The sequence below is a fragment of the Lygodium microphyllum genome, chromosome 24 (assembly GCF_053477565.2).
Source record: "Lygodium microphyllum isolate KBCC chromosome 24, Lygodium_microphyllum_v1.1.10, whole genome shotgun sequence".
NCBI lineage: Eukaryota > Viridiplantae > Streptophyta > Polypodiopsida > Schizaeales > Lygodiaceae > Lygodium > Lygodium microphyllum.
Genome location: NC_141158.1, coordinates 32,794,008 through 32,813,661, shown reverse-complemented (window position 1 = coordinate 32,813,661; position 19,654 = coordinate 32,794,008). Strand labels below are relative to the sequence as shown.

At 43.0% G+C, this 19,654-nt stretch overlaps 1 protein-coding gene and 1 long non-coding RNA gene across 8 annotated transcripts in view; one reads left to right on the top strand and one right to left on the bottom strand.

Moving 5' to 3' along the window:
• Nucleotides 1–18,968, bottom strand: part of LOC148014963 (uncharacterized) — a 108,351-nt gene extending 89,383 nt beyond the window's left edge. The window contains exon 1 of the long non-coding RNA XR_015688433.1: nucleotides 18,835–18,968. This is a non-coding gene — a long non-coding RNA (uncharacterized LOC148014963). The remainder of the gene's footprint in view (nucleotides 1–18,834) is intronic.
• Nucleotides 1–19,143, top strand: part of LOC148014962 (serine/threonine-protein kinase BLUS1-like) — a 122,991-nt gene extending 103,848 nt beyond the window's left edge. For 2 of the 7 annotated variants that reach the window (XM_087665851.1, XM_087665850.1), the window contains exons 18-21: nucleotides 18,481–18,530; nucleotides 18,658–18,713; nucleotides 18,820–18,871; nucleotides 18,967–19,101. In XM_087665851.1, the coding sequence (XP_087521977.1) occupies nucleotides 18,481–18,530; nucleotides 18,658–18,713; nucleotides 18,820–18,871; nucleotides 18,967–19,050 (242 nt within the window). In that variant the 3' untranslated portion in view covers nucleotides 19,051–19,101. Of the gene's footprint in view, nucleotides 1–16,174; nucleotides 16,430–18,480; nucleotides 18,551–18,657; nucleotides 18,714–18,819; nucleotides 18,924–18,966 lie in introns of those variants that run through there. The other 5 variants (XR_015688431.1, XR_015688432.1, XM_087665853.1 and 2 more) reach the window with 5 other exon arrangements.
• Nucleotides 19,144–19,654: the final 511 nt, after the last annotated feature.

Genomic DNA, 19,654 nt, shown 5'->3' with positions numbered 1-19,654 from the left:
ATCTCAGGAAGAAATTCATCATCTTGCATGATGTACATTCGGTCCAACCGCAACCATGTAGTGGCATACTGCGCCGAATGGAAAGTAAACCCTGTAGAAGAAGGGTGTAGCCAGGACCATAGATCTTGCTTAAGCACAGCAAGAGCAAACACATTCCACACCCGACTTTCCGGAGCGCCCATCAACGAATGCCCTGAAGTGGATTGTGAAGAATCAACACACATTAAAATCCCCCATCAAAAAACTCCGTCTGCCAAGTGACAAGGAGGTCTTCAAGGTATTCCAAAGATCCCGGCGGGATAAAGGATCATTCAGAGCATATAGGCCCAGCAACCATAAGATTTCTCCTTCAAATAAAACTTCAGCCACCACAAAGCGGCCATGTACATCATTTTTAATAAGAACTGGCTGATATTTCTCATGTACAATCGTAAGCACACCAGAATAATGCGCGGCGTGTGTCCCTGCATAAAATAAGCAAAACCCATGGCAATCCACAACTTTTTCTGCTTCACCGTGACTCTTGTGCTCTACCGCACACAAGACATCCCACTGATTCTCATACAATACAGTCCACATGGCATGTTGCTTATGGCGAGAACAAATGCCTCGCACATTCCACGTGGCTATCTTCATGTGTATTCAAAAAGAAAATTAGGAACGAGGCACCACTTGCCTCGATTTAACCTTTTCTGCTAGAATATCAAGGACACCCTCATCCAAAAAATCAGCTAACAGGGCAAAAGAGTTCTGACGGCCAGCTTTAGAGGTAGACGGAATATCCACTGTCTTGGGGATGGAACGGGGATAACGACGATCCCATGGTGTAATCGCATTCCCTCAAGTATTAAAAGCCAACTTAGCGGATGGGCCCTTTGGACCGTCGGTATATACTTTCCTAGCAGACTGATTACGGGGAGCAAAAGGAACCATAGTATGCGCAGCGTGCTCTGAAGACAACATTTCTTTCCTGCGCATATACGTACACATGGAATCTTGTGAAACATTAGGCCCAGTAGCTGCCAGGCCAGCATCAACCTTTTTACCTTTTTTGGGACGTGCCTCTACCCAGTCATTGCCACGGGAATCCAAATCCGAAATAGGTTGTTTACCTTTACCCAGAACTTTAGCTGGCTGGATTGCATCTTGGGACAGGGCATCAAGCACCATGTCTTCCATCGGCAGCACAACATGCTCATCATCTGAAGATGGTTGCTTCTCTGGGCATTCGGCCATAAAATGCCCCAATTTTCCACACGAAAAGCAGTGTCCTACAAAGTTGTCCCATTTCAAACGAAAGTGCAAAGGATGCATGCCAGAGCAATTAATACGAAGCCATGCAGGCCTTTTCCTAGCAGTGTTCCATAACATACACAAACGGTTGCAATTCATGGCCCTTAGGCTCGAGGGGACCAAAACAGTTCCCACAACGGCCATGGCATCCTTTAACAAGGGCCAATAGACAGCCGGGCAATTTTCCACTTCAACCCACACCGGGCATTCACGTTGAAGGAGGCGCTGAAAGTCTGCCATAGGGCGCCATGGCACAACATGGACCAAACGGCAATCAAAGAACAATGGCAGTTTAGACAGAAGATCAGCCCGATGCGTCTTAGATTTCAACGGCACCTCATAGAAGCCTCGGGGCCCAACAAAAATCTCCTCAACACACTCCCCCTATAGTAAATGGTGCATCCACTGGCGAATGTGGGAAAGCACTGGAATCCCTGCCAGTGAAGAAGAGTATAACAGCACGGTCGTAAAACACCGAAAAAGAGCGCAAGACACTTTTTCGGTCCACCGTGGCTTCCAGAACATCTTCAGTTCCAGAGTCAGAAAAATCTGCATGATTATGTTGGACATACTCACCAAGCAGAGTGTTGGCAAACTCCAGTAAATTCTCCCAGTCAATATCCTGCGAATCCACAAAGTCAGAGGCAACCTGAGCATATGAACGTTCTTGATGATCCATTGTCTCTTTTGACGTATGCTTGGAGCGTTTGCCCGCAGGCCGGAAGTCCGGACCAGGGGGCATCTCCTCCGTACACGGAACCGTATCCTCTGGTTCCTCTGTATCAGAATCCGGACCAAGGGCTGCCACCATTTGGTCGATAAAAGCCATATCCAGTCCAGCCATATTGTTTCAGTACTTGTGCAGGTCGGATGCCACACCAGGAGCTCGCGGAAGACAGAAACAGCACAGGCCTCTCTCTCTCTCTCTTTTTTTTCGTAAAAGGCCTCTGTGTGTGTGTGTGTGTGTGTGTGTGTGTCTTGCTGTAGCACAGATCTTTGTCTGCTGAGTTAGAAATCTGCACCCCTGTAAGCTGGTTTCTCACACGGCAGAGGCCGGCCCTCTGCTATATCACAGAATTCTTTTTGCTGTGTCAGAAACCTACAAGACTGCATGCCGTTCACTCTTAGTACAGGGGATTTGAAGGCCAGAACAGACAGGGGACTAATGGTCAAGTCTGCAGTGCAGCCACCTCCCCTTTGTACTGCTCCCGCTAGCTGATTCCCTCCCTCGCCTGTGGTAGATGCGATCATGGGGGTGGTGGGACAGAGTGCGCACAGGACAGGAAAAGGACGTCTGGAAGGCAAGGGCAGAATTCGACAGGTCTGGCAGGGAAGACAGACAGCGCCCGCTCTCTCTCGCTCGCATACCTGCTATACAGAAGGCCAGGGTCGATGGGCAGGGAAAACGGCGCAGTTTCGCCCTCGCTGGCTTGCGGTCCTACTGCACGCAGGGTCAGGTCGATCCTGCGCAGCCCTGGGGGAAGGATTCAGGCGACGCGCAGGGCAGGGAGGCGCACAGGGCAAGGATCCGCCATTCTAGGTTCTCTCTCTCCTCTACTCTCTCTCTCGGGCTGCGGGAAGGATTCAGGCGACGCGCAGGGCAAGGATCCGCCATTCTAGGTTCTCTCTCTCCTCTACTCTCTCTCTCTCTCTCTCTCTCTCTCTCTCTCTCTCTCTCACACACACACAAAAAAAAATAAAGAATGAAGAGCTTGTTTGTCCATCCACCCTAAACTGTGCTTTGTTCTTTGATGTATTACATATACACTCCCATCTGTCTTCTAGTAGCGCACTGCGCATGTTGTGCATGAGGTTTTTCCTTGTTATCCTCATGTATTCATCCTATTAACTCAAGTGACATTGCTATTTTAGCTCTAAACATTTGTTCTATTAACTATAATCCAAAATAACCAAGTTTTGTTTTTTGCCGTACTAATATCATACCGTACCTTATAAAATCATAAGGTACCAATTAGTACCGTATTTTATCATACCGTACCGTATTGTACCTTTCGTACCTGACAACCTTGGGTGTGTGACTTCAGTTTTAGTGTTGTGCCTCTTGCCTTTGATTGATACTCGTTCTCAAAATGGCCAACCTTTTGACAATACCTATTCTTCTTAGGTACATTCTACCACCCAGGTTTGAGTTGAGATTGAGAGTTTCCTTGTGATTTCCCTGCTTGTTTTTTATTTTGATTTTATTTGCCCTTTCCTTGCTGCCCCTTCTGAGAATGAGCAACAAGAGCCCCCTTTGAGGGATTATTAATATGAAATTGATCGAACAGCCATGCATAGTGCAATAGCTGACACTCAAATTCATAGAATGTGGATAAATTGGGCAAAGAAACCGCTTGTTGTGCAAAATTGAAGTATTAACGTGGCAGCTTGTTAAGAAACAATGTGACCTGATCGTCACAGGACTTAGGAGTCCTTGTAGTGGAGAATTCAGCAAGGAGATGTCGATACTCAGTCAACTTAACTTTCAAATTAACTTGGCCAGAGATTTTGAAATTCTGAGCTCATGGTTAAGATTTATTCAATGGAGCGGTCAATCAAGTGTGCCCATCGCTTTGACGCTAAGCCAAAATGCTAAAGCTGAGAATGAAACTCAAGTAATAAGCCCTGCATTAGCTCAACAATAGCGGAGACATTTCTAGCCTTCCATGAGCTGAGGACCTCATAAGGAACAAGTGTGGGATCGGGTTGGAGTTTCAACCCCTGCACAAGATCCATGGTAGAAGATGAGGTAGAACCATGAGGTATCAGGAATGTGGGATAAGATGGATATGGAGAATAAGATAGTGGTGGTGGTGTCTAATAAGGAGGAGGGGGAAGAGGTGGGTAGGTAGAAATAGGTTGTGAGTGTCCAATGAGTGCCAATTGATGCAGAGACATTGGAACATAAATGTTTCCATAAGGTGGTGGTGAAGGTGGCGGCATTGGGTCATGTTTACCCTATCCAAATGTCAGCTAGGACATAGCATAATGACCACAGGGTCCACTAGGTAATGCCATGGAGGCAAACTATGGCACCAACTAATCCACACTCGGGAGAGATTGGGGGAAATACCCATGCTGCAATGATCTTAAGTGTGTGAGGAAAAGGTGGAACATCACTTGGCTAAGGAAGAGATGAGGTCCTAACAGTTGTGCCTAAGTTTGAAGAATCCCTTAGTGTGGTGAATGAAAATACATGTGAACCTACATGAGATACAACATGTGGTGCACTTAATGGAGGCTGAAATTATGTGGCAACGGAATAAGAGCGTGGGATGGGAGGGAGATTAAATGGATTTGTGATAGGTGTAGATGTGGGAAATAATGTGGGTTCATTTTGTCCATTAAATGCATTAAATTAAAATGATGATGATGAAGATGCACCTACATCATTTTGACCATTTTGACCTTTGAAAACAAAATTGTTTGAAGGAAAAGAAGGGGAAGGAGTACTCATAATTTCTTGTCTCAACTGCTTACCTAGTCTTGAGTTCATAAAGAAATATATGTCTTCCTCACTACTTATAAACTAGAAATTGTTTTGCATACGTCCATCATAAAAATCATCCATACCAATAAGAGAAGGAAAGTCATCATTACAGAACTTGAAATGGTAGACATATCTGGCACCAAAGAGAATAAGTATGAAGGTAATGAAGTGTACTCTATGTCAATTTCCACTTGTGGATGGCTAGTCCTAAGTGGAGATTCCACCCTTCCTGCATGGTCAGTAGATTGATGTGCTAAATCTAAAGGGTGAAATTCAGACTTACCTTCTATCTGTTGCTAGGCTCTATGTATCAAAATGAGATCGTACTTAGCTGCAGTAATCTCGTAAGGTCGTGGAACTCCATGGTAGCCCAATGTCTATTCATCGGCCATATCAGGAGCTTGTAAAGCAAGCTGTGAGGCCCACTTCGACTCGTTCCTCGATGGCTTTAGCTTGGATGTGAGAAGTAGTGCAAAAATAGTATTCGAAGTCATCTGCCCTTCTGTTGTTTCTACTTCCTGTGTAGAGCTTTTAGGTCAAGGCCTAGGTTTCCTTAGGAGAACTTGACTCTGATACCATGTGAAGAAATATCCTAACATAGAAACATAAATAACACCGTACGACAAAGAAAGACTAATAGAAGAACACAGTTAGGGTTAGGGTAACTCAAAGACAATGAACATAGAGAATGAATGAAGTGACATGACTATTGAATATACAATGCTCATGCAATAAACACACTATGCAGTGAATGAATACTCAACCTCAAACTCCTGTATCTCAAGGATCAAGGCAGGGGTAATGAGCTAGAGAGTGTGTCGTACTCCGAACGAATCCCGAATCGCAGTAAAGTAGCCTCCGAATGTCAAATACTCTCAAACGCAACCAAGGAAGATTGGATCTAATGCAAACGACAGTGCAAGAGAGAGACAAGCTAAAAGCACAGGTGAGGAGAGAGAAAACAGTAAATGCAGCTTGGAGAAGAAAGAAAACAGCAGTGACAGGCTAAGGAGATGATGGCAACAGCTAGAGAAGAGAAATTTTGCAGGGCGGCAGCTAGGGCCTGTAAACGCAGTAGTATGCTGACATGGTAGGTTGTACGACAGTTGGATGACGGACAACAGCATTCACCTGGTTGGAAATAGCAACAAACTAATGTGACAGAGGGCTGGAAACAAGTGCCAGATGAGTGAAGACTGCAATGGACAGCTTGGACTGCAATGTCCTCCATGAATGGGGTGTGGGCAACAAGCTGAAAACACTTGAAACTTTCAAAAATGAGATCAAGGCTGAATGGAGGGCAACATGCCTATTTATAGAAAGTTTGGGTTTGTGGTTATGGAATACAAACACTCTCTAGGAATGCGTTTCTTTTAAATAAACAAGGTTTCTTCCTTAATTAACCATGTTTTGGGGCTGTTTAAGTGAAGCTAATGCATTTTTAGCTCAACAAAGTTTCTAGTCATATGACTCCACGAGGTGATTTGTCGCAAGGTCTATGCCCTTTTGAGGGTTCTATCCACTATTGGTGACATTGTTTCGGTACCTATTTGTGGTGTTGGCACTTCGCCTTTATATCCCGACTACGCGTCAAGCTCCCTTTCACAAGCCCTTTATGTTCCGGACTTGGGCTTTCCACTCCTCTCAATTTATGGCCTTACTAGGCTTGGTATCCGGGTTGTCTTCACCGAGCAGACCGTTTGTATTGAGGATTCTACTACAAGAGCTGTTATCGCAAAAAGTTGGGGGAAGAGTGGCCTTTATAGGCTCCATTCCCCTTTCCTAATGCAGGGTCCTTCGAGGCTATTGGCTATTGCTACATCCGTTCTAGCTTGTGCGCCATCTTTTCCATAGTTTTCTTCCCATCCCCCATCCAAAGAGGTGGTTCCCTCGTATCCCCACCCCTTTATGAGGGGGACGATCTCAGTGATGTGACTGTGGATTTCCTAGCCCCTAGTGTTGCAGAGGGGGCTTCCTAGGATCGTGAGGAGCTTCTTCATCAGCAATCTTCATCAACAGTTTTATCAACACAGGCATTCCTCTTGTCGCCCTAGGATCCGTTTCCTCCTTAGTCTTCTACCACATCCAAGATCTGAGACGGGTATTTATTAGTAGTCATGTTTGTCATGCCTTGTCATCTCCTTCCTTTGAGCCTCATCATCTGAGTCGTCAGACGAGGACTTTTGGAGCTGGTCTATCATGTGTTTTGATGGGGGAGGCTACTCATTCTAGAGTGGCTATTTGTGTGCATTCCTATACATTTTCTTCGATTGTCGAATTCCAATGTGCTTTTCTTGTGCAATTTCTGCATTTCCTGAGTTGTCCTTGCCTATTGAACATTGTCCTTGCCTTCCAGGATTTTTTTTGTGCTACTTGTATTTTTCTAGCATTTTTTATCAGCACAATCAGCATTAAATGCTGGTTGGCCAGCTTTTTGGCATCCTTTTGGGACAGGTCGGCTAGATTTGGGGATTATTGGCTATTTATAGCCTACCTCTCTCCACTCTTCATTATCATCAGGTCATCTTCCTTCCTTCTAGCAGGTGCACACCCCGGCTCCATCATCTTCCTCTGTCTTCAGTGCTATCATCATCATCAGTCTAATCTGGTGCCCTCTCTTACCCTGTGGGTTGCGTGTAGGGACTGGTTAGTCCATCGTCATTGTATCAACAGTCTTCTTCAGTTAGTGTAGCATTCTTTCCTCATCTTCTACTTCCTCTTTCTCTCTCTTTCTACCTCTCTCTGTGTTTGTGTCTCTCTTCCGTTGCACACTTTCACAGCTGGGTCTCAGCCATTCAGCTAGTTTTCAACCGGGGGGGGGAGAGAGAGGGAGCAGCTGGTCCATTTTTTTATCAGAGAACAACTTCCAGGGGCTGGCAACAGCATTGGCATTGCTGATCAAGTGACAACATTTTGGAGGTACTTGGTAGTAGGTGACTGCATTAAACCTTGGCTTTCTCTTACCTTCTCCAATTATTTTCTCCAAAGATCTCTACACTTCTCAACCCAGCAGATCTCAGCCAGATTTGGTGGTCAACATGAAGATTTTTGCTATAAACCCTAAATTTTTACAGAAATCAGAGTTTGACAGTCACCTTGGGACTCGTGCCAACAAGAGAAGGCATCATACACTGAAATCAACACTTGAAATTCATGAAGTTGATAGGGATTTCAAATACTAGCCCATCCATTGTAAATTGAGGCAGCATTTGGCTAGTTGGTGGTTCCATTTGTTGAAGTCTTGGGTGAAAATCAAGGGGCAATTGGCCCAAATTGCTTGCTAATTGTATGTACAACAAGGGAATTTTGGATCAACAAAGGAGATTGTGGAATCTCAACTTGTACATTGTTCATTAGAAATCAAAGTTAAAGAAATACCGAAAGGGGTGCTAGTTTTGGGACCAACCCAGTGTCTATTGTCCAAGATTGTTAAGGTAATGTGTGCATTTCAGTTTATGCTCAGTTATTAATGGTTGTAATTAAGTGCTTGATGAAGTTTTACCACCCTATCCAAAAAGGAAGCCTGGTTTCAATAGTCCCTCATAACATGATGTGTATAGATGTCACGAAGCTCATGTGTGAAGTAGAAGATGGTGTGGGTGGTTGTAATGGAGTGTGGTATTGTGCTACATTACCATTAGCTTTCATTAAACAGCCCCAAAACTCAAGTTAATTAACAAACTTTAACCATTCTTTTAAACCAGGATCGGTTCGAGTGAGTTTTAGTGTCTCACATGTAACCCTAATTTGGGAGGCCCCGAACTTTCTATAAATAGACAGCTTGCCCTTCCACTCATTCCAATCTCGTTTTGCAAGTTTCAAGTGCCAGAGCTTCATTGCACACCCCTTTCATGGAGGACATCTTAGCCAAAGCTACCTGGCATAGTCTATACCCATTTGGCATCTATTTCCAACCTTCCCTTCGTAGTTCTCTTCCCCAAGAGTCATCACCATCCATCCTCTATCCTTTTTGTTGGTGGCCAACATATCTTGCATTTACTGCAATATTTTACCTCACCAAAGATCCAATCATAGTAACAAAGCAAAGGTCCCACCACAACTCTCCAAACTTCAAAGAGGGGGAACCAAATATTTGGGCTGATGGGTGCAAAATAAATCTATGGCAGAAAGATTCCACACTAGTAGTACAAAAGAAATAATTGCCATGAGAAATATGGCACCTAGAAGGGCACGGGCACAAGACAAGGAGCAAATTCCATAGTGGTAGTACAAAAGAAACAATTACAATTAGAAATATGGTGCCTAGAAGGGGGCAAGGCACAGGCCGAACACCAATCAATAGTAATCTATCTATTGTGTGTGTGTGTGTGTGTGAGAGAGAGAGAGAGAGAGAGAGGCGAATGCTTTTTTATCAAAATTTTTGGAGATGAGTGTTGCAACAATATGCACTATCAAATCACTTTGCTCTGCAGCTTGAGATGCTTGCACAACCCATTGCTCCTTTTGCTCAAATTCTAAACAAGCTACCATTACGCTTCAATTCGTCCTACCTAAAATATAAGGTTTTTGATGGTTGTATGGGATGATTGTTTGACAAATTCTTGCTTTGACTTCCCATCTAAAGTTAGTCAATCTTTTGAGCAATAGATTTATAATGTGCAAAGGGTTGCTTGAGAGTATGGCATTCATCATGCTTCTCTTTGTAAGCAGCATTGGCAAGCTATAGAGGAACTACTAGCCTCAATTCGTTCCTTGCTACTTGATTAATAATTTCAATTGAGATCTTATCAACATGCTAAATTGCAAACCTTGACTGAGAATTTGCAAGATAATTCTTGATAGTCTTATAATTCTTTCGAAGCTTGCATGCATCTCCTACCCAAGAAAACATGGTTAAACTTTAGCAAGTAGAAGGCTGAATGGTTATAGATCCACAAACCATTGTGTATGTATCCAAAAGCTATTTTCAGGAACTTCTTGGTTAAGAGGCACCTTTTGAGCAAATTTCCCACGCCGTTCAGGTCTTTATGCCTTGGTTAAGGATTAGGTTTCGCGAGACATTTAGGCTGCCCTAGATGCTGATATCTGTGAGGGGGAGGTTATGGATGTCTTGTTACAACTACCCATGGATAAAAGTCCTAGTTAAGATGGTCTCACTAACAAATTTTTGAGGCTTATGCTACGTGTTTGGCGAAACCCCTCGCAGCCATGAGTCGGCAAGTTTGGGAGATCGGGATCATGTCTACATCAAGAAAGGAAGGTGTTATCAAATTGATTCCGAAAGTCCCTTCCCCATCAATGTTGAAGCATTAGAGACTAGTCTCTTTGATGGGATCCATGTATAAAAAAATTTCGAAAGTAATGGCTAATCGTCTCCATAAGCATCTCCTTGGCATGGTACATCCCTGTCAGTATTGATTCATCAAGGGCAAAAATATCTTGCACAATGTGTAGATGTAGGGACCGATTAGGCACGCAAATCGAGATAGACTATCCTATGCACAGTGAGAGCTAGAGAGAGTGAGAGAGAGAAGAGTAGAGAGAGTACGTTTTTAGGTACAATGACGAGTGTGTACCTTTAGGTTTTTAGATAGATATATATGTGTAAGTACAAGTGCTAAGGGTGTGTTCACACCCGAGCACATTTAGAAGGCACGAGGCCTTTATTCCCAACAACCTCCCACCTAAAGGCAATGTGCCTTAAGAGGAGAAAAGAATCAGCTAAGTCTAGGTATGTAAAAAGCTGAAATACATATATCTATCCAACTCCCATCATCTCTCGGCAATGAGCAAACCGCTCCGCTGGAAGACCCTTTGTGAGAAGGTCTGCAGGATTATCATCTGTATGCACTTTGACAAGCTCAATGCTTTTGCTGTCAAGTACATCTCTAAGGAAGTCGTACTTCACCTATATGTGCTTTGTCTTTGCATGAAAGACAGGATTCCATGCTAGCATGATAGCACTCTGACTATCACAATTGAGAACAAGTAACTTTGTGATGCCAAGCTCTCCCACCAAACATGAAAGCCATAAAGCCTCCTTGCACGCCTCAGTGGCGGCCACATACTTTGCCTCTGTAGTAGATAATGCAACACACTTTTGTAACCTCGAGATCCAAGAGACTGCTCCTCCTGTGAAAGTAAATACATATCCAGAAGTGGACTTCCTGCAGTTCGCATGACCAGTATAGTCTGCATCTGTAAAGCCAACAACAAATGCCTTCTGCTTTTCAAAGCATATGCACAACTCCTTTGTGCCTTTGAGGTATCTCATAATACCTTTCACTACATCCCATTGCTTCTTGCCAAAGTTGCCATGTATCTACTAACCACTCCCACTGCAAGAGGCAATGCCAGGACGTGTAGCAACCATAACATACATCAAACTACCAACAGCTGAAGCATATGGTATCTTGGCCATTTCAGCCTTCTCATCATCAGATATAGGATTGTCCTCTGCACTAAGTTTCACATATGGAGGCAATGGAACCCCAATTGTTTTCTCCCCCTCCATATTGAAACGCTCCAAAACTTTGGAGATATACTCCTGCTGAAATAGATAGAGTAAGCCTTTCGATCTATCTCTGAGTATTTGCATGCCAAGAATGTGATTTGCATCACCAAGATCCTTCATGTCAAAGCTGCCATGAAGACTTTGCTTCAATGAATCCAAGGCATGAGTATCCCTGCCAGCAATCAGTATGACATCAATATACAAAACCAAGATAATCAGACTGCCATCTATTGCCTTCTTGGTGTACAAGCAATGATCTACTTAACTTCTATGAAAACCTTGGGATTGCATGAATGTATCAAACCTATGATACCATTCTCTTGGCACTTGTTTCAACCCATACAAACTCCTTTTGAGTTTACATACCAGTTTTTCCTTCCCTTGTTCAACAAACCCTTCAGGCTACTGCATATATATGTCTTCATGCAGATCACCATGTAAAAATGCAGTCTTTACATCCATCTGTATGAGCTCCATATCCTCAACTGCAACCAAGTCCAAAATGGTTCTCAATGTAGTCATCTTGACCATAAGAGAGAAAATCTCATCAAAGTCAATTCCATGCTCCTGCTTGTACCCCTTTGCAACCAATCTTGCTTTGTACTTTGGTGAGGAACCAGAAGTGACCTTCATCTTGTAAACCCATTTGCATGGAAGGGTTTTCTGTCCTTTAGGCAACTGCACCAAGTCCCAAGTGCCATTTTTTTCAAAAGATTCCATCTCTGACAGCATAGCTTTATACCATTTCTTGCTTTCTTGTCTATCCATTGCTTCCTTGAAGCAAGACGGTTCACCGCAATCTGTCAATATGACTTAATCAGCCACATTAATTGCACCCGGAACAAATCTGTCAGGTTGTCTAGTAGCCCTAGACGATCTCCTAACCCGCTGATCATTGTTTGCTGACTGTTCTTGCAAATTTCCATTTTCAATATGCTGTCCTGGCATTTCAACTTGTAAATCAACATTAACAGCTTGTTGTCCTGGCTATTCCTACACATGTAATGGCTCATTTTCATGGGCAATAGCTTGCTGATCATTTCCTGCATTTACAGGCTCATTTACAACAGGTATTTGCTGCTGTACAGTAGGCACATTTTGCTCTCCAAAATGTATTTCTTCCGGGAATACAACCCTACAGATCTCCTCAATCTTTTCGGGCTGTTTGTGCATGTGATCTTCCCGGAAGATAACTTCATTGCTGCGTACTACTTTCCTTTTCTCGAGATCCCACAATCTATATCCCATTTCACCCTCGTTACGAATGTGTACAAAAGCCTCGCAGCCAAACACTTTCAGATGAGCATATGAAGGTGGCTTGCCCAACCACGCTTCTTAGGGAACTCCCCCCTCCAAAGATGTATTTGGTGACCGATTAATTAAGTGAACGGATGTCATAACAGCCTCTGTTCAAAAACCATGGGGTAATGCAGCATGAGACAGCATTGTACGGACCTTATCCTGTATGGTCCGATTCATACGCTTTGCAACTTCATTTTGGGGCGGATTATGAGGGGCAGTGAGCTCCCTTTTTATCCCTTTGCTGTCACAAAATGCCTAAAAGGCCTTGGACACATATTCCCCACCATTGTCAGAGCAAAGACACTTAAGTGACTTATCTATCTGATTTTCAGCCAATGCCAAGAATTTTTTAAATTTATCAAGCACTTTATCCTTGCTATAAATGGGATAAACCCATACCTTCCGTGTAGCATCATCAACAAAGATAACAAAATATTTCTTTCTCCCTAAAGATAATCCTGGCATTTGACATACATCCGAATGTACTAACTCTAGAGGAGAAGATTTCAAAGAAAGAGACTTTTTATGTGACGTCTATACATGTTTGCTATAAATGCAATGATCACAATGCTCAAAATCAGCAAAACGAAGACAAGGCATGTAACCCAAACGAGAAAGCACTTTCATTCCTGTTTGACTCATGTGTCCCAACCGGCCATGCCACAAAGAAACGCTTGGCTGCTCAATCACGGCAACATGGTCACACACACTAGATACATGAAGTGGATACAAAGTATCACTCTTGCAACCTCTGGCAATAACCCTAGATCCCTTACATATCTTCCATTTTCCATCACCAAAGGTGGTATGAAAAACATCATCATCTAGCTGCCCTATGCTAATCAAGCTCTTCTTGAGTTGAGGTACATGCCATACATGCTGGAGTGTAAAGACAAAGCCATGCTGAAACTGTAACTGCACACTGTCAATACCTGCAATCTCACATACATAGTTGTCCCCAAGATGAACAACACCATGTCGGCCCCGTGTATAGGTAGAAAACCACTCACGATGAGAGGTGACATGAAAGGAAGCACTTGAATCAAGAATCCAGGTATGCATATCATCATCTGTATCTCCTAACCACTCCCACTGCGAAGGCAATGTCAAGACGTGTAGCAATCATCATCTGTCTTCTTGCCTTTTCCTTTCTCTTTCTTCCATTTGTAGCAATCACGTTTAAAGTGACCCTTCTTGCCACAATGATGGCATTCAACATCTTTGCCACGTGATTTACTGCGTCCCTTGCCATCATATTTGCCCTTTTGCTGTGATCTGTCCCTAGTATGCAAAGCACTGGAAGACTTACTGGATGCATTGTTCTATTGATTCATCTCTTCCATAAGTAGAGCACTCTCAACATCAGCATACAAAAGGATTACATTAGAATTGCTCATAGCAGTCCTGAATGTATCCCAACTCTCTGGTAGAGTGTAAAGCAAGAAAGTAGCCTTAAATTCCTTATCAATCATGAACTTCAAGGCAACTAGCTGGCTGAAAATGGAGTTAAACTCACTCAAGTGAGTAGACATTGCTATACCCTCTTTCATACGCATCCATAAGCTTTTTCAACCAATACACTTTGCTTGCAGCACTCTTCTATGCATACAATTCTTCTAGTCTAGTCCATAGAGCATATGCAAAATCCAAACCTTCAATGTTGAAGAGCAAGGCATCAGAAATCGATAGCTCTATGGTTGAGCGTGCAAGCTCATTTAACTCATCCCAATCGTCATGTTCCATGTCCATGGGCTTTGCCCCTTTGGTTTTCATCGGGCTTTGCCTGCTTCTTTTGTAACAGGATATTGTAGCACTGTTTTTGCCAAACTACAAAATTGTGTGCGCCTTCAAGCTTCTTTATGTGCATCATATTACTGCTGTCATTGCTGCCAGCCATGATTTTCAGCCCAAATGTGACCAAAAAAAAAAACCAGCAAATGCAAGCCCAAATTGTCACCCAAGTGACCAAGGTACAAACAAGTACCAATCAGCAATAAATGACTACGCAAAAGCACAGATTTCAAATCTGTAATTAAATTTTCAGAAGCACCAAACCATGTGCTACAGCATTATCCAACTGATTACAGCTATTCCAAGGGCATGTGCATCACATTACGTGAGGAATCCCAAAATTTCAGTTGCAATTTCTGTTGTACATGTACCTACGGGCATAAAATTTGACACGAACGGTCAAAAGCCCCAAAATTTTGTGCTCAAAGCATCAAACACACATTTGTATTTCCTCTATCATGCATAGGATAGGCCAATCTTGCCAAAATGGAGAAATTTCAGCAAAACCCCCAAATTTTACCAAGTGTTGAAGTTCAAATTGCATGGAATTCAACCTACATGTATATAAAATGACCAAATATTCCACAAATTTTGCCCAAACTACAAAAGCCCCAAATTGCACGGGGTCCAATGTGCATCAATGTTGAGAAATTGGTTAAATTTCAGCCCAATTTGCGCATGTACATGAAAGCCCCAAATGTCGGGGACAAAATGTCACAAATTCCTGCAATTTCTGAGACAAATTCGCTTGTCCTGAATCACAATCCCCAAATTTGGGAAAAGCCCCGAATTTTATGGCCAAGATTGCACAGATTTCAGTGAAATTGACTCATCCAAGAAAAATCTCACTTGCATTTGAGAATCCCCAAAAAGAAATTTCTGAGGTTTGTGCATTCAATGTCTGCAATTTCTGGTTTAGAGAACACTACAGTGTATGTCGGGCAAAAATTGGGGAAAACCCCAAATTTTAAGAGAAAAATTTGCACAAATTCGGGCTCTGTGCTTGCTCACGTGAACACCCGGAAGAAGGAAAGTAAATCTTACTGAAATTTTCTGATTTCAATTTAAAGAAAAAACGGGCGTTGACTGCCCGTGGTACGGCTACGTGATGTCCGTCACTCGTGCAGTCCCCCCTTGTCGCCCGTTACGCGCGAGTCAGTGGTGGAGCCCCCCCGTCATTTTGCAGGTCGACAGTCAAGTGGTCGCCTGCACACTGGACCCCTGACCAATTGCCGCCACGCTGGTCAGCTCGTTTCGTCAGCTGCCATCGCCTATTCACAACCTGTCGCACCCTGTCCAACTGTCCGTTGACTTGGACTTCGTCAGTCCTGTCGCCTACGATGCCTGCAGCCCAACCCGCAACTCTAACTCTGCCATTGACTCCTGCAAGACTGATGGAGTGTTGAGCACCTGAGCTCTAATACCAATTTGTAGGGACCGATTAGGCACGCAAATCGAGACAGGCTGTCCTATGCGCAGTGAGAGAGAGAAGAGTAGAGAGTGAGCACGTTTTTAGTACAATGACGAGTGTGTACCTTTAGGTTTTTAGATAGATATATATGTGTAAGTACAAGTGCTAAGGGTGTGTTCACACCCGAGCACATTTAAAAGGCACGAGGCCTTTATTCCCAACAGTAGAATGTGTAGATGGGTATTGACTACGCAAAGCATTTCAATCAAAAGGTGGTCTTGGTTTAGTTAGATTTGGAAAAATCTTTCAACTACTTGTACTGGTCTTTTCTTGCAGAACTTATGCATGCAATGGGCTTTGGACTGCGTATGTCTCATTGATATACACTAATAATAATTATGCTTTTTCGCAGGTTATGCAGAATGGTGGTGTCACTAATCCCTTCGCTCTTGCGCACTCATTCAGACAAGGCTGTCCTTCGAGTCCACTGTTTTTTGCCCTAGCAACCCAGTCAATCCTCACCATGTTATCCCACTTGGTGGATACTAGACAATTGGCTGTTTTATCCCTTCCTTTGGTCAACACTTTGTTGCCTAGTCATTTGCTAATGATACTTTCATAATCCTGAAAGCAAAAAGAGACGATCTCCCCAAGGCATTGGATGTTTGGAACATGTTTGGGCATGCTTCTGGCCTCCATGTTGATGCCTCAAAATCCTCCCTTCTCAGCTGTATTGAATCAGACTCGCAGAAGTTGGGATGGCAGGACATGGTAATACCCTGAGGCACTATCACCAAGCATTTAGGGTATCCTTTGTGTCTTGATGTTCAGCCAAAACACTTGTTGGAATGGATTTCACACAAATTGAAGGCTAAGTTTGTTTATTGGAAATCTCAAGCCTGGCCATTCCATGTTTGTCTCAAAGTTGCACAGACTATCATGTTACCTATGCTTGCTTGTTTTTGCCACTTCTGCCCTGGACTACCATGACCTTGAATGATCTTACCAAGCACATCCATTTCATGCTATGGAAAAAGGACTCCCTGCATGCGGGTATTTCTTGGATTTCTTGGAGCTATTCTGGATGCTGAGACTCGTATGGTGACTTTTCATTGGTCACTTTTTTGCGCTATGTGCACCGATCATCACCCTCTGGTCTTTGTTACCCATTTCTTTCTGGAAGACTGAGGACTTGTGCATCGCAATACCACCATTCAGGGTTCATGGTGGCACATTGAAATCTCAGTTCTTCTCTAATTTGCTGCATACTCTGTATTCTTTGCTCAGATCTGTTCACTGCATCATGTAATTTTTTACATGGCAAATCCCAAAGTCAGTCTACAATTGGTTGCTCTTCTCATAGTTTGTTGCCCACTGTTTGGAGGTCTTGAAACGCTATTACCTTGGTCTTCCCAAGGCTCATTGTGAGGTCTCAGTCCCAGCAGGTCTACAATGCATCCAAGTGGCTCTCCAACACCTCTAGTAAGTATGAGATGAGTGTCATGCCGTCAATGTGGAGCAAAAGGGAAATCAGTACTCCTCCAAGACTGGCTCCCAGCTATCCTAGCCCATCGAAGTAACTAGAGATCTCATCAATCTATATCCCAAAGAGTGTAGGTGATAGTGGGAAACCTTGTTTGACTCAATGTGCTGAATGACCTCCTTTGACATCCCTCTAGGGGGTCGGACCTGCCGGCTCATACAAGGCCAAGATCCCCCATCTCATCTCCTCTAGTACCTCCATGTCCTTTAGTTGCTGTATCAGCCTCCCATGAGCTCCACCCTCCTCCACGATGGCTCAAAGTGTGAAAATGTAATCCAAATTAGAATATCCTCTCCTAAACTTAGGTTGTCCAGGTGCCCAATGCTGGTGTTGATCTGCCCACTAGTTCAACTTATGCTCAATTACCGATCTGTAAAGCTTGACTAGCAATAGTTATGCGGAATTTGTATTGTCACCTGCTGTAAGAATGCTATAGTATCCACTAACCAAGTGGCAAGGAAACCTTTTTTAAGGGCACAATTGTACAATAATCTTAAAAGGGAAATGGAAAACTTGGTCCCTCTTAGAGGATTTCTTCAGTGATGGCTCAATGTACTCTTCCTATAGGAGACAATTGACCACTTGTAGTCAAAAAATGCTGGCCTAGAGGAGACTCTAAGGTACTACAGATGCACGCTCATACCACAGCGTTTTACAAAGACTTCAATTACAGATAACAGCTATATTTCAGGAATATCTGGTGTATTTTGGAGAAATGATGATAGATTGGGTGATTACGACTGTGCATCTTTTTTTCTGACCATATGAACATAAGATTGGGTTGTTCCAACAGACCATATGAACAATCCAAGTTTGGGTAATCTTGTGTTCATATGGTCTGTTGGAACAAAAGGCTCAATAAGACTATATGAACAATCCAAACTTATGAACATAAGACTATGTTCATATGGGTAATCTTATGCTCATATGGTCTGTTGGAACAAAAGGCTCAATAAGGTTTGGATTGTAATGCTTATGTTATGTGTATAAAGACAAGTGTTCTTTAATGAGAGCAATCAAGTCACTTTCTAGAAGCCCATCTTTGTGCACATCCTTGATCATTGAAGATCACATGGCAGTTTAAGATTCAAGCTGAATGATGGATGAAAGAAACATGGAACCAGCTGTTTTCTTCCCTCTTTCCATTACTAATTGACTGTGTGGGTCTAATGCAGTGCCCTTAGATTCTAACCAGAACAAGGCACGTGGGGAAGGATTTATTCCGGTAAAATACATTTTTCTACTGTATGTACATGGACTTCATTGCTATGTCATAGCCAAGTAAATTCATCAAACAACCCAGATTTTCAGTATATGAGGTTGACATTGCTTCTGCATTAACTTCTTTGTAGACCGTCACATCCATTCAAAGCTTCAATCTTGATCTAGTCCAAGATTTACAAAACAAGTAGGTTACTCTTTTGGATGGATGTGATAAATTTATCTGGTCCATTTTAGCTTCTCCTACACACACACACGGGCATGTGTCTATCTAAAAGGGGGTCTTTATGCAGAATTACAAGTCTTACCGACGAGGTGGCGTCGCTGAAGCTAAGAAATGTGCAGGTATGGAATGCAAGCATATAGTCGATCCAATGATTGAACGATAAATTCACGGGTGAGGATTGCATATAGTTGATTGCCTGACTTCATGTCTGTAGCTTGAACGGCAATTGAATGCTATCTGCAACAAGCAGGAGGAAGAAAGGATAAGGAGAGAGGAGGCAGAAAAAGGGTACCTGTAAATAATTCTTCTGTTGAATTTATGAGCAATAAAACCAAGAGTGATTGCTTAGATGATGACGAAGGATATGAAGAGCTTCCATTGGAAATACTGTAACATGAGGCCAAAATTCTCTCATGAAAGCCATTCTGAATTAGCGTTTGTACATTGCTGTTGTACCAATAGTTGGGGTACTTGCCACTTCTTCTGCATCAAGCGATGGATTCTTCATATCTATCTGACTAAGTATGTCCACCCCCATATCTGTTTGATATTATGTCCACTCGCATATCTGTCTGTCTGAAGTGGATCTCCTCCCACATCTGTTTAATGTTACTATTACACCAAACTCTGGAGCGTTGTTTATATTAAATATACTTATACGTCCACAACAATTCATGCATGCAATCGTGTGCTAATATGTCTTGTGAAAGCGATCTCTCTCTCTCTCTCTCTCTCTCTCTCCTTCCTTCCTTTGTAATCGAGTGGCTACCCTAGTGGTAAGCTATTTGTTTTATTAGCCTATTAACTTGGATTTAAATCTCCCTTTTATTCAACATATACTAAATGAGTGTCTGGAATGTAGGAGTTGAACCTTAGGCCTTTTGGTCATCATGCATTCAACT